Raw genomic sequence first — 14,944 nt, forward strand, 5'->3', positions numbered from 1 at the left:
ACTGTCAGATTTAGAGGGACTGCAAAGTCCTTCTAACCAAATCCCATGCTAGAGTTTTTTGTTTGTTTGGTTTTTGTTTTTGTTTCTTGAGGTAGGGTCTCACTAGACAGGATCTGCTAGGCTGACCTTACTTGTGATCCTCCTGCCTCAGCCTCCAGAGTAAAGGAATTACAGGCAAGTGCTACCATGCCTGTCCCAAATGCTGTAGTTTTGAGTTTTTATTTTATTTTATGGTGGCACTGGGAATTGAACCCAAGGCCCTATGCTTGCTAAGAAAATGCTCTACCTCTAGAGCTATCACCGGCCCCAAGTTTGGAATTTTGTAACTGCATTTTACACCTTTTTACTTTACTTGTCATTCCGTTACATGGCCTTTCTTGGTGTGATTTTTTAACCCCAACAATCCTTTCTCACCCTCTGTTTTGAATATAGGCAGGTTTAGCTTGGCCAACACTCAAACTAAAACCCTGTAGGGCTTAAGTGAGGGATGCAGGTGCTCTGATTTCTCAAGTAAGGCACTCCTTTTTCTCAGCTATGTCCTTAATATGTGCATTTGAAATTGATCTTTGTTAGATGAGGCTTTTTTTGTAGTTGAATAGTTCATAAATGCTGTTATTAGTAGGGATTTAGTTGATATTAAACAATTCTGTAGGACTTTTTGGTTCTTTTAGGATCAATGAACTTTCTCAATGAAATGCTGGACACTACATAGAATTCCCATGTATAGAAGCAAGGCTTGCATGCCACCATGGACTTCTCCCTCACTGTAAACTTGTAAAAATGCAAAATTCTCCATCTCCCTGTCGGAGAATGCAGACTGGTGAAAGGTGTGAGATGGACTTCACCTCAGTTTCTAAACTGTGGGGATGCCAGCTCTCCTAAAACTTCACTGGTCTTCTGTTATTCCAGATTTAGCAGGGCCATCTTCCACCTGATCAGACACAGAGTGTACACACGGCATGTGTTCCATTCTGTAGAAGAGTGGTGTCTTATCAGGCAGAGATGTGTGAAGGAAACCCTTGGGAACTGGTTTTGCTACTTGAATTCCTTGTCTTTTTAGGGAGCATGAAGGGAGATAGTGCAGGGGGAGGACCTGTGTGAAGTTTCCATGGGAAGAGCCTTGCCAGGTTATAAAGGGGCAGAATGGAGATGGGTGCTCTCTGCATGATCCTGGTGAGAGGGATTCCCCTGGGGCCCCCTGTGACAGGGTGCCCTGCAGTTGTGGAATACAGAGTCCATGTGGATGGTAGGGTTGGCCTTTTGGAGGGGTATTCCTTTGACCAGCACCTCATTGGAAAGAGAGAGAGAGGGCCTTGTGTCTGGGGGACTAGCGCCTGGCACTGGGCTCTAGCAGGGATAAGTAGCAGTAAGACAGTGAAATACCTCAAGGCTGAGGAACTGCAGTAGGAAGTGAGTGTGTCCAAAAGTTGTAGTGGAAGGGCTCCCCCAGAGCAGCTTTTAGAGAACCTGTGAAACACCTACAGACTCAAGTAGGTTTTAATACCCCATAAGGCAGCGTACAAGCTACCTGTGATTGGCTTAAAAGGACTTTCCATTCTTACCTCTCCTTCTGTCTTCCCCCGAACTCTTACTGTTTGAGACAACAACTAGCAGAGGAAAGGTACAAAGTTCCAAACAAGCAGCCCATCAACTGCTGATGGGGAGAAGGAAGGAAAAGTATCACCACTGGGGGAAGGTAGAGTTTTGACCTTGGGCTTGGCTGCTTAGTTTCTGGGTTGAGGCTGTGCTTATAATAATGGGGCATCAAGACTTCAGATGACATCATGCGTTAAAAGGTCCAGTGTGGGGTTGGTGGAGTGGCTCAAGTGGTACAGTGCTTGACTGCCAAGCATGAGGCTCTGAGTTCAAACCTCAGTACTACCAAAAAAAAAAAAAAAAAGTCCAGTGGGGCCTGCCCACATTTTCTTCTGGGGTGATTCCCCCAATGAGTAAATTTTAGATACTAGGCTATAAAACAATGCTTTGTTCTGACAAGTTGGGGTTGTCAGTGTAACACATTTCAGTTAGAGAAGGGGCAGCAAATCAGAGGAGGAAAGTAAAAACAAACGGCATGTGCTGGAGAGTATAATTCCTTTGAGGATTTGAAACTCTGAGTTTGAGGATTCATGTGTCAGAAATGAGTCTTAAAAGAGAAGCAAGTTCAGTTTATGGAGACCCTTGACTGAGCTTGGAGCTTGGCTTCACCTGAAAACTGGAAGTTGGGGCCAACAACAAAGGTCCTAGGTTGTGATCCTGGGGTGGAGTGGGGGCAGGGTCTGGCTGTGCTGTATCTGATGTCAGATACATCTGGAGTCTCAGCATGGAGCCTAATGTATGGTAGGTATTTAATTAGTGTTTGAATGAATATGTAAATGACTTGAGCCAGTAGTTACCTGAGAAAATGTAGGCAACCTAAAGGAACTGCAGATAATGCACAGGGTATTGTTATTATAAACTTTGCTTAACATGATTCTAGATACGGGCATGTAAAGATAAGTGCTATATAATTAAATATAATTTTTAAATATTCTTAGGATTTTCTAAAAGACATTAGGATGTCTTAAAATAACTTTCATAAAAGTCTTTAATGAAAGGTACTTTAACAAAGTGATTTAATGTTTTAAAGTTTTACTCTATTCAAAATTTGATTTTTATGCTTCAGGTGGGGAATGATTAATATTTTGGTGGACTTCATAAAAACATCAACCTTGTGTTTTGAGCCCTCATTTAAATCTTATATTCTTTTATTACTGTAATTTCTGTATCTCAACTAATTTCCTATTTTACATATACAAGCCTTACATGGTAAGAAATCAGTCGCAATAGAGGAGATATATGTTATACACATATACAGACTCTTTTTTGTAATTTATTATGTATAATTATGCTTTGTATTCTATTTATTATAACTAGGTGCTCAGTGATCTGTCACAGTTTGGTTGCAGTAACATTTGTAACATATTTTAATTCTTTTTTTCTCTGTAGAAGTAAATTTCCCCAGAAGAATTTAGAAATGCTGTTCCATGGAATGAGTGCTGATTTTACAAGTGAGAATTTTTCAGCTGCCTGGTATCTCATAGAGAACCACTCAACCACCAGGTTAGTGGATGTTGAACTGCGAACTGTGAAGGTCTTCATTTAGATGCTGATAATGGGATTATATAGTAACTGTGAGATTGGGTATGGCCCCTGCATGCAGTGACATAGTTTTAGATCTCTCTGTGACTGTTATGTGCCGGTGCCGAGGATCCTTGCCTTCACAGGCGGGAGAACTGACTCGTGAGGCAGCTGAATGATGAGCCAAAGCCGATATATAAAAAGTGGGATTTATTAGAGAAAAAGGAAAGGCTACAGCTAGAAAAGTGCAGTGGAAGCTGGAAGCTGGTAGCTCGCTGCTCAGGTGAAGTCTGGGGTTTTTATAGATGTTTTAACTCTGGGTTGGGTGGATTCACAGGCTTTCTCAGGTGAACTGGTTTGGTTTGCACCTTTATTGGGGGAGGGGAAACAATCTTGAGAGCATTTTGCTCATCAGCCCTGTGGCAGATCTATCAGACCCTGTATCTTTTCTTTAGGATGCAGGAATGCAGGCCTCCATCTCCTCAGGATGCAGGAATGATATTGCTCTCCATGGGGGATGGGATACTCACTCATCTGCCTTAGGTCTCCAGACCCAACAGGACCATCTCTTAATTGTAAAATGAGATTATTAGAGGTCTCTTATTCCCTGGTATCATTTTATGATTCTGTCTGTTTTGTGTGCAACTGATTACAATATACTAGTCTTATCTGGGAACCTAAAGTAATATGTGTGAATATGGTAAGTCTCTGTACTGAAATCACACAAAAATGTTAAGTTCTGGTGTTAAGTTCCTGAACACAGAGCAAAGGAAGATGAGTTAGTTTATCATTATGTAAAGCATGGTTTGAATTTAGTCAAAAAGTAGGCATTTGTCTGCTAATTACATTTTATAAGAGCAGATTTGTAACTTCTTTGCAAGACTGATTTAAAAGAATTATGTTTAGTGAAAATGTTTAGATAAATGAATGGTTTATTGCTTAAAATTGATATCCCTGGTAAGTGAACTTGTTGACTAGAAATTATACCTTAATATAAATTTTTACTCACTTATTAGTGTAAAAACCATGACCAGAAATCCTAAAGAAAAGTTGGTATTTTAATATATAGAGTAAATTTAGCCTGATATGTTTTTAAAGTAAATGTCTGAGACAAATTCTTTCATTGTAGAAGACGGTTCTAATTTTACATTATGGACATGCTTTTTATTATAACTCAGAATTGATCTGTTTTCTGTCTAGAGCTATCATAATTCTCAAGAATACATTCATAGTTTTATTGCCAGATTTTTGAAGCTAAAGTAGAAATAAAACTACTGAAATACAAAGGCCTACCTTTTCTTTTCCTTTGCTTGTGCTATAGAGATAAAATACTGTGTTCTTTTCAGATACTTAAATTGTGAGTTGATGCACAAGTTTTATGTGATTTCATTATTAAGGACAGGACTATGTAGTGATGTGGTGAAGTCACTGTGCTCAGTGTTCCAAAATACTTAAACCAATGTGTGGAGGAATCCCGCCTTTGAAATATTGCTCATCAGTGGGCAAGCTATGTGTTCTATCAGATAGAAGATATGCAAACTATTTGTCTGATAAATCATGTGTATTGTATATAGTTATAAAAATAGCTGCCTGTATATTTACTTCATAGGGGTCTGAAATATTTGGAATTACCATTTGAGGGCCACAAAACTCTTATAGCTGTCATAATTTAAGCATTGTAATTAGTAAAAGGTTTAAATGTAGATTAGAATTTGAAAGTTTTGTTTTCATATGATGATACATTCTACTACTCTGTCTGCTTCTCCACATAAATTTCAGTATTCCTAGTATTTTAGACTTACTGAATTGTCTTATTTCATTTTTGCTTATTAGGAATCTCAAGCATTTGGTTTCTTTATTTGATTTCAGTTTTGAACAGCTTAAAACGGCAGTAACCAACCTCAAAAGGCAGGCCAACAAGAAGAGTGAGGGCAGTCTGGCCTATGTGAAGGGTGGCCTCAGTACTTTCTTTGAAGCACAAGATGCCCTCTCAGGTAAAGTGATCTTTTACAACCATATGCTGAGAGCTTCCACCATGGAAACCTGACACTGTGCTTGCAGCATGTTTACAGGGTGTGACATTCGGTCTGTATTTATAAAAGTAGAGATCTAAAATGGACCATAAATAATTGTTGCTGACCAAGCTGGAATCTCTTTGAAGATCTGGTACTTTAAGTTTTGTCTCTGAGGCTTTTTTGACCCATCTTCCATGTGTTAAATGGAGACTGCTTTACTTTCTAGGATGCCCAATCTTTGGGCCTGATAAGAAATTAAATCCCAGTGGGTAAAATTCTCGAATTCTTAAAATCATTTTATAGCTATCACATCTTACACATCTTACCACATCTTGCCAAATTCTACAAAAGTGACCCATCATGCGTTTGGTTTGGAAATGACCAACGAAGTTAACTGCTCACTGTTTGCCATCATCCTCGTATGTGAGAGATGTGAAAGATGTTAGGTAGGTTTTTAAAAAAAACTACTTTTAATTGATAAAAATTTAATTATTACTTATGTAGTGAAAAGTAATATATTAGTAAAAGTTGACTCAATTCTTTTTAAAAGCACAGGTATCTATACTGAGTACCTATATAGTTAAGTATCTATAACAGATTACCTTCTTCAATTCAGAAGAACAAGTTTTCTAAAAAAATTAATTGATTTCCTAAAGCATAGATATCTTTTATTGTCTATAAAACCCCTCACTCCATAAATGTGAATCTGATGCAGCCCCCTTTGCAGGCAGAGGTTGGGACTTTGAGTGTGGGGGATGATGTTTCCTTAGAAGGAAACACAGCAGCAAGGTGCTCTTCTTTGATAGATGTTCTGTGCTGTGTTTCCTGATGTTGTGACTTTCTGACTGTTCTTATTTTTCTATGCAATCAGTCATTATTTTTACCATGTCAGTAAAAGAGACCTTAGCATGTGTGAGCAGTTTTGTATGTTAGGTAAATGTAGTTTATTCACATGTTCAGTAGCTACACAAATGATTCCCATACATTTATTATTATTAAGGTGATTTTACTTAGCACAGATACATGTTTGATTTTTTTTTCTTTACCTTTTAAAAAACATGTTTATACACAAATGCATATTTCTTCATGGTTTTTGCTTTGTGCTTTTACTCTTGGCGGATTTCTAGTTTTATTCGGGGCATTAAATTTATAGTCTCATTTATTAGACATTTGCCTCAGAACTATGTTAGGAACTTAAAATTCAGCAAAGACAATATTGACCAACTACTAAGAAGCAAATAACTTTATGGAGTTTAGAAAATCATCACAATATGAAGTTTTGAAAACTTTAGATACATGCACACATATATAGCTTTTCTGGCTCTTGATGTAAAAGAAATGCATATTATAGAAAAATTAAACATAAATAGCAAGAATTGCTTTAATTGTAAAAGTAGTCACATTAACTTGATATATTTTCTTTTGATCTTTATTATCAGCTTATAAGAATATTATTCCAAAATTGGTATTATATTGTATATAGGATTGTGTATACTAGAAAGTTTTCTTGTTCTTTAGATAAAACCTGTTGCTCCTCTGTACAGTGATGTTTATTTACCATAATATTTGATTTGATTTGATTGATTTGTAGCTTTTTCTATGCTTTTTCCAATGCTAGTCTTTGGTGAATTTGGTCTGTAGTTTTTAAAGATGATTTTTTTGGGTCCAGTTTTAGTGCTATGTTGTATAGGATCACATGGATCTGTAAGCTGGTGTGTATACCCTCAGAAGTATGTAAATTTGGAAACTTGAAAGAGCTGGTGCATAAAATTGTCAGGTACTTTGTTTTACCTTTCTATTATGAAAAGTCTCAAACATGGTGAAAGTAGAGAAGTAGTGTAATGAGCCCTTGGTATCTTTAGATTTCAGTTAGGAATATTTTTCCATACTTGCTTTATGAGTGTTTTTATATAATGTTTCTTTCCTATGCCTTAGTATGAGTCTTCCAAATAAGGACATTTGTGTACACAACCACATACCATGAAAATAGCTAACAAACTTACAATGTTTCTTCAGTACCATCTCATTCCTAGTTCATATTTAAATATGTCCAGTTACCTCTAAACTTTCCTTTTTATAGCTGATTTGTTGAAATAAAGATCCAAATAGAGTTCAGGCATTTCATGTGATTTTAATCTCTTAAGCATCTTTTAAAGTATAACAGCCCCTTATCTCAATTCCCCATCGTTCATGTCCTTGAAGAGACAGGCTGGTTGTGTAGTAGGAGCCCCACAGCTGGATTGCACTGATCATTTCCTCGTGTTGTCCTTTCCCCTCATTTCATTGCTTGGATATTAGCTAAGATTCAGTTTCAGCCTTTTGGCCTGAGGTAGTGCTGTTCTTCCTATGCCATCATACCAAGGCCAATATGGTATGCATGTCCCTCTTGAGGACAACATGTGGACCAGTGCCTTGGGGAGGTTGGGCACTGAAAATAAATACATTACACTTTTAAAATTTCTGCTTTTTGTGTTTTGTTTATTTTGGTTTGTTTTCCCCAGAAATTGTCTATTTCATCAAGATTTTCATTTTTTAAGTACTGCCTTGTAAGTTTTAAATTCCTTAAAATTCATGGTATATTGTACTTTCTTTTTACATTGCTTCTTTAGTGATACCTGTTTTATGTTTTAAAAAATTTGTCATTTTATTTTTCTCTTAAACTTAGTAGTTTGTAGCAAAATTTTGTTTTTAAAACTTAGTTTCTAAAAGTATTATGAATAGAGGATATTTTTCTTAATGAGTGTCAATTTTTTGTAACTGCATCAAACATAAGAAAAGGAGGGGGCTAGGGATGGTAGCTCAGTGGTACAGCATTTGCCTAGGTATGAGTCCTTGGGTTTCACCCCCAGCACTACAAATAAAAGTAAATAAGGAGGAGGGTGTGTTCTCTTTAGGGTGCACTGTTTGATATCTTACTACTGCCTGGTTAATTATATTATTTAAATCTCAGTAATAAAATTCATTTTGATAGTCAGTTTTTCTTTGTCTGGAAAACTTTTGTTTACTTTGTAACTTTTGATGGCTTGTATTTGGGGGATATCATTATTATTATAATAAATAGTAGCTGCAAATATAAAGGTAGTACCTGGGTCCTTTGGGTTTGATAATTTACTTGAAGGACTCACAGAACTCACTGAAAGCCACTGTAATTGCAGTTATGGTTTATCACAAGGAGAAGATAAAGTTCATAGTCAGTCAGGGGAAGAGATGTGTGGGGGCAGGGTCTGGGAAAGTTCCATGCACAGAACTCTCCTTGGTGTCCAGTCTTTACTGGGACTTTATCACACAGACACGGTCAATGGCCCTTATGGTTGAGCTCAGTCTCCATTCCCTTGAGAGGTCAAGCTAATACTGAGTGGCCTAACGCCATCATCACAAATCACATTGTTAGACTGTGTGGTATAAAGGAAGACTTCCAGGTAAACAAAGGCACTCTTACAGGCTGGACATTACAAGAGTTTAGAGATTACCTCCCAGGTGTCCAGGGTAAAGGCCACGTAAAGTTAACATTTTATACCCTCCTTTTTGTAAGCATTTGCTTGATATATTATTATCCATAATATTATTACTTTTGTGGTACTAGTTTGAACTCAGGGCCTCATGCTTGCTAGGCAGGTGCTCTTAACCACTTGAACTACTTCGCCAGCCATTTTTTGTGATGGGTTTTTTTCCTAGAGAAAGTCTCATGAACTATTTGTCTGGGCTGACTGTCAGCCACAATCCTCCTAATCTTTGCCTCCTGAACAGTTAGGATTACAGGCGTGAGTCTTACTTTTTTTTTGTGATGCTGAGGATCAAACCCACAGATTTGTATTTGCTGTGCAGGCACCCTGATCTGTATCCCCACCCTATCCAGACTGTTCGTAAATTTTCAGAAATTTTGTTTTTCGCATGTGTCATGGAAGCAACACGAGGCAGGATTTTTATTTTTAAACATCATTCGAAGAACCTTTGCCTTTTAATAGATGTTTGTACTTATTATAATTGAAATTTTTATCCTGTTATCTTGTTCTGTTACTGCTTTTTTTTGTTCTTCATTTTTCACTCTTTCCTATATTGTTTGTTGATTTGGGAGACTTTGCAGTGCTGGGACTTGTACTTGGCCTTACCCTCGTCGCCTCTCCCACTTGAACCACTTTACCAGACCAGGAAACATGTTTTTAAAGTCTATTATAGATCTTTTGACTTCTGTTTTATGTGATAATACTATAGCGCATCTTTACTTCATATGCATTTTCCTGATTTTTATTCATTTTTATTTTTTATTTTTAATTGTTTTTGGCAGTACTGGGGTTTGGCCTGAGGGCCTCGGGATTTTCTAGGCAGGAATTCTAACCCTTGAGCCATGTCCCCAACCTTTTTAGCTTTAGTTACTTTTTGAATAGAGTCTTCCATTTATACCTGGTGTGACCTTGGACTACAACCCTTCTATTAATGCCTTCTGTATAGCTGAAATGATAGGCACATGTCACCATACCCAATTTTTATTGGTTGAAATGAGGTCTTGCAGACTTTTTGCCCAAGCTGACCTCAAACTGTGATCCTGCCAGTTTCCCATCCCAAGTAGCTAGAATTGCAGATACGAGCCACCTTTGGTTTCAAATTAATTTGAAGTTGTAGACTCACCTTATTTTGCCTTTTCTTTTCCATTTCAGTATTGTTTAGATTTATTTTTCTTTTGCATTTATTTTACCACATTTACAAAATTTATTGTACATATATTTAATTTTAATTGTTTTCTGTTTTTACCAGCAGTCCATCCACATATCATCTTTCCTTTTTTTGATTTTTTTAAAATTTTATTTTGTTGTGTATCATCAGGAGATGATGTTTGAAGATGCCTCTTGTTCTTCACACATGAGCAACCACTGGGCTGCAAGAGTGAAGGCATTTATCCAGTGTCTTAGTATTGTACAGAAGAGATTCTTAACCAAGATAATTCTTTTATTTTTAGGTAAATTATTCATTTTTATCTCTACTTAAATGCTTACAAGATGAATTTGTTTAGCTTTGAATTAAAAAAATACAGGCAGGCAAGCAGGCAGAGAGAAAGAGAACCGGAGGGAGGAACAGACAGGGAGGCAGGAGACACTTCTGCAGGATGTGCTGGAGTGTAAGTCTTGTTTTCATTGACTTCACCTAACATTTGAAAGCCTTTGGAATCTGTAGACCAATATTTTCAATTCTTAAAACTTAAATGCCTTATAAGAATATTGTTCCTTTTCTTCTACCCTGCTTGGTCCCCCTGCCTCCTTTTCAGTAGGCTGCGTAGCTTCCTAACAGGAGTGCCTCTCCTAGTGTTGTTCTGTTTCTTGCCATGCTGGATATGGAGAAACTGGTCTCTAAATAGTTGTAAAACAAAAGGAGTTATTAGAGGAGAGGACAGTGGAGCAGTAGAATTATAGTTCCGATTGTAGTTTTGAGGATTTGAAGATGTTTCTGGTCTGTGCTGCCCTGTGTTATAGTTAGGAATAGATATAGGAGTTGGGTATAAATCAAAGCTTTTCTTGCTCTTCTGAATGTCACCTATGTTCTTTGTGATTGAGTAGATTGTTCAGACCCAACCCAACTTTGTTTTTTCAGTCCCAGTAAGTAATTCTTCTTTAAGATTTTATGTCTTTGTTTGGTTTTGCTTTTTTCCTGTGTGTATCCACAAGTATTTTAATTAGAATTAGACCAGAAGTGTGTCTGGCATAATTTACCTGTCAGTGTCAATCTCAGTATATTTAGTATAGCTCCGTTTCTTGTTTTCTCTTCTCCTGTCTTCTTGTCTTGTCTTTTCTTCCTCCTTCCCTCTTCCTCTCTTCTTAGTTAGGGTCTCAATATGTAGCCCAGGCTGGCCTTGAACTCACAATCCTCAGGTTGCAGAGATGTTTGTGGAGCTTCTCCTAATGTTGAAGCCTTTCTAAGCTCCTTGGTGCCTCCTTTATTTCAGTCACCATTCCACTGAACTCCTTGAGCTTATGCAGTTAATAACTTGTATAGTCACTTGTTTTTAGTGGCAAGCCCAGCACTGTTGCTTGCTTCTTTTGAGAACAAGCATAGGACAAAACTGTCTGAATGAGTATTTGTTGTACACTAAAGACCAAAGCAGGGAGATAACACATGCTGCTTGTTATGCTGATCTCCTTTTTCCATGTACTTCCTCTGGGTTGTATGAGCCAGAATTTATTTATTTATTTATTTTTGGCATATGCTCTTGCTAGTTTCTGTTGATATATAAAGATAAACTAGGCAGGTATGGCTTTCTAAGGTCCAATTATCTAAGTGAGAGTCATTCCTACCTGTTAGTCTTCTATGTAATAGGTGAAATTATTTTCTTCACTATAACTGAAGAAAGGAGTCACATATTACTTAACCAGTTTAAATATCATTTATATATTATTTAGCCGTTCTGTGTTAGCTTTCTGTCACTATAACTAAATGCTTGAAATAACTGAGTTGTAAGAGAAAAGGTTTATTTTGGTTCTCTGTTCTAGAGGTGCAAAGTTAGTTGGGGGAGGGGCTGCTTTGGACCTCTAAGAGGCAGAAGCATCAAGGTAGGAGTTTGTGACAGAGAAAATTGTTTGCCTTATGACCACAAAACCAAGAAGAGAGAGAAGGGAAGGGGCTAGGGTCTCAATTTCTCCTTTAAGGTTACGGTCTCAGTGACCTAACTTAGTCCTACTAGGCCCACATCTTAAAGATCCCACTACCTCCCAATAGCACCAGCCCAGGGATCATTTCTTTAATACATGGCTCTTTGGGAGATATTTAATATCTGGAGCACAGCACTGACAAAAGTTTAGTAGAATAAAAGGTAGAAACTAAATGTGTGAAAGGCTCTTTATAAATATAAATTAATAAGGTGCTTCACCCTTTCTTATCTGTTTAGTATATATAACTGTCAGAAGCTGGCCTGCTAGCCAAATTGGGCCACAGCCTGTTTATGCAGGCCAAGAGCTAAACATAGGTATGGTTTTCAAGGGTTGCAGAGAGAGAGAGGGAGAGAAAAAGAGAGGGACAGGGCAAGAAGGAAGGAGGGAGGGAGGGAGAGAGAAAATGAATATGATGATGAATATGTGATAGAGTGATAAGGCTATATAAAATAATTACCCCCTGGCTTTCGTAGGACTAGTTTGTCAGTCTCTGATCTGGTTTGAGTATTCCTACCTCACACAGGCTAGCAGTAATACACAGTGGCTACAGCATGTATATAAACATGCCTAATGCCAAATCCTCGTAAATATCACCCATATACACGTCATCCCTTAGTGCTTCACTTAGTAATGACAAGTATTTAAATGCATGAACAGAATTTTGAATTTCTCAATTGAAATTGCAAATTTGACATCCACATTTTATTCAAATTAAATAAAACGAGCAAATTATTCCAGTGAATCAGTAGGCAACCTTTGTATAACCTTGACTTCTCTTTGAGCAATATTTTTATACATACCTTTTTGGTTTAAAAGTATAAACTTATGGTGCCCAGCTGCTTCACATATTTAAGTTTTAATAGATTAGAAACAATAACAAACCTGTGATCATGTACCAAGTTGCTTATTGAGTTATTCTATTTGAAAATGTTTTCAGAGAAAATACAAGGTCAAGTGAACCAGACATTGGGTTATTTTGTTTAATTTTCTGGAAAATAGGATTGCCTTTATCAGATCCCAGTGTCTCCCAGCCCTTGTGTTTGGTTGACAGCTTGACAGTGGTTCAGTTATGGTGGAGATGGTCTGGAGGAAGTTGCTTTGTCAGCAGAAAGGGCTGTAAACCGAGCTGGGCAATCAGGGTCACCTCATTGTGACCTGCTGATCAGTGATGGGTTATGTCACATCAGAAGATGTGACTGCATGATTTCCTTTAAATGCTAACTGTAAAAAAGACTCAAGGCAGGGCTGTGTAAGATGTAATACCGACTGCTCAGGACAAGCCACATGCAGTCCCCCCGCTCAGTAAAGCTTCACAATGTGCCTGGTTTTCTTTTGCAGCCAGGACCAGAAAATCACATTTAAGTGAAGAGCATGAGCAGATTTGCTCACACAGAGAATGGAAGTCTCTCTAGTTTAGCTTTTAATACTTACTTAGTCTGTCTCCTCTTCTCAATAAAATAGAGAGTTCTTTTCCATTTAACTTTACAAGTTGAATGTAAATTTATGCTTTGATATGTGGAAACATTCTTTGTCACTGCTACCACATAATTTAAGTTTGAAAACTGAATAAATAACTTTCCCTTCACCTCTAAATCAACCAGGGCAATTAAAAATGCAGTGGTTAGTTCTTTTCTCCCTAAAGGATTTATTTTTCTTTCTATGAATGTGTTTCTTCAACACAGGAGCAGTCTGTTTATTTTAGAATTTCAAACAAAATTTGAGGCGACTTTATAAGAAAAGAATACTAAAAAGAACAAGATTAGAAACTGAAAGGAACAGAAAAGTAGATGTTATCAGGAATTGATAATATGTTCATAGTGCATTTGGACACTAAATTTGACTCGGAATTTTTCAATCAATGAGTCAAGAAAAACACATTGAATAGTATAGGTCTCATAAAACAAATACATATACACATTTGCATAAGCAGACTGGTTTGTTTGTTTAGCATAAATCTGCCATCTGTGATTAGTGTGTTAAGCAGAGTCTGTTAGTTCCTTTCGAGAGAGACAATAGCTAATACTTAAGAGTGCTGTTCATTTTCCTATACTGCTGAGAAAGGCCAAGGAGGTAAGCATTTGGATTTTCACTAGAGCAATTTTGTGGAAGAATAGAAATCCACGGTGTTTTAGCAGTTACTATTTTGAGGAGAGCAATTCTCTTTTATTTGCAACTAGATGAATTCACAATGGGTATAAGTCTATTGTTCATATTTTATAGATACGGAAACAGAAGCTTAGGCAGTATAGGTTGTTTGTCCATTCTACCTAGGCAGTATGGGATAAGGTTTTAAGTGTTGAGGCCAGACTGCTTGAGTTCACATTTTGAATTTGCCTTTGTGACCTTGGTCAACTTGTTTAATTTTATGAAGTCATGGCTTTTCCATCCATGAAATGGACATGACACTAGGACATACATCACTGGCTTCTTATAAGATGACAAACATACATTAGAGAGTAGGAGTGCTTAACTTGCAGTCACAGTTTAATGTTTGCTGTGCTGTTTTTATGATTTTTCATCAGGCCATAGCGTCTAATTTGAAATTATATGTGATGATTTTGTTTTAAATTTTTCTTAATTCTTCATCTAAATAAACCTGCTTTGCTCTATTTATAACTTTTCATCTTTAGTAAACAACTTTTAAGTGTATATTAAGTGATTCCCCAGTAATCTTTATCAGGATCAGAGATAACATAAGTAAAGTCTTCCATGTATTTTATGCATCCAGAGTTGATATATTGGTAGATTGCTAGGTGTTTCTTTAGAACAAGATACTACTAATAAGACCCAGGATCCCTGAAGTCTCACTTTTCTGTTTTCTTATTTCATTCAACAGCTTTTACCACTCAGTCTTGAGGATGGGATGAGTATGTGTAATGAACTTTTGTAATAATGTATATCTTAAACTATGAGTAATGTAGATTGTATTTGGTGGGTACTTTGCAGAGTACTGCATGTTTGTGCTCCTTTCCAGCAATGAAAATAATATGAGCATTTGTAAAAGCTGCTTAAAAATGTCATTTTTGATGTAATATTTTCCCACACATTAAAACAGCCTACATTTTAACTAGGATGGATTTTTTTTCTAGCCATCCATCAAAAACTAGAAGCGGATGGAACGGAAAAAGTAGAAGGATCCATGACGCAGAAACTAGAGAATGTTTTGAACAGTAA

The 14,944-nt window shown here is 37.0% G+C and overlaps 1 protein-coding gene across 3 annotated transcripts in view; it reads left to right on the forward strand.

Annotated features, from left to right (window-relative positions):
- Positions 1-14,944, forward strand: part of Exoc2 (exocyst complex component 2) — a 210,392-nt gene that overhangs the window by 56,988 nt on the left and 138,460 nt on the right. For all 3 annotated transcript variants that reach the window (XM_074082998.1, XM_074083000.1, XM_074082999.1), the window contains 3 exons: positions 2,986-3,099; positions 4,987-5,111; positions 14,860-14,940. In XM_074082998.1, the coding sequence (XP_073939099.1) occupies positions 2,986-3,099; positions 4,987-5,111; positions 14,860-14,940 (320 nt within the window). The remainder of the gene's footprint in view (positions 1-2,985; positions 3,100-4,986; positions 5,112-14,859; positions 14,941-14,944) is intronic.

Source organism: Castor canadensis, chromosome 8 (assembly GCF_047511655.1).
Source record: "Castor canadensis chromosome 8, mCasCan1.hap1v2, whole genome shotgun sequence".
NCBI lineage: Eukaryota > Metazoa > Chordata > Mammalia > Rodentia > Castoridae > Castor > Castor canadensis.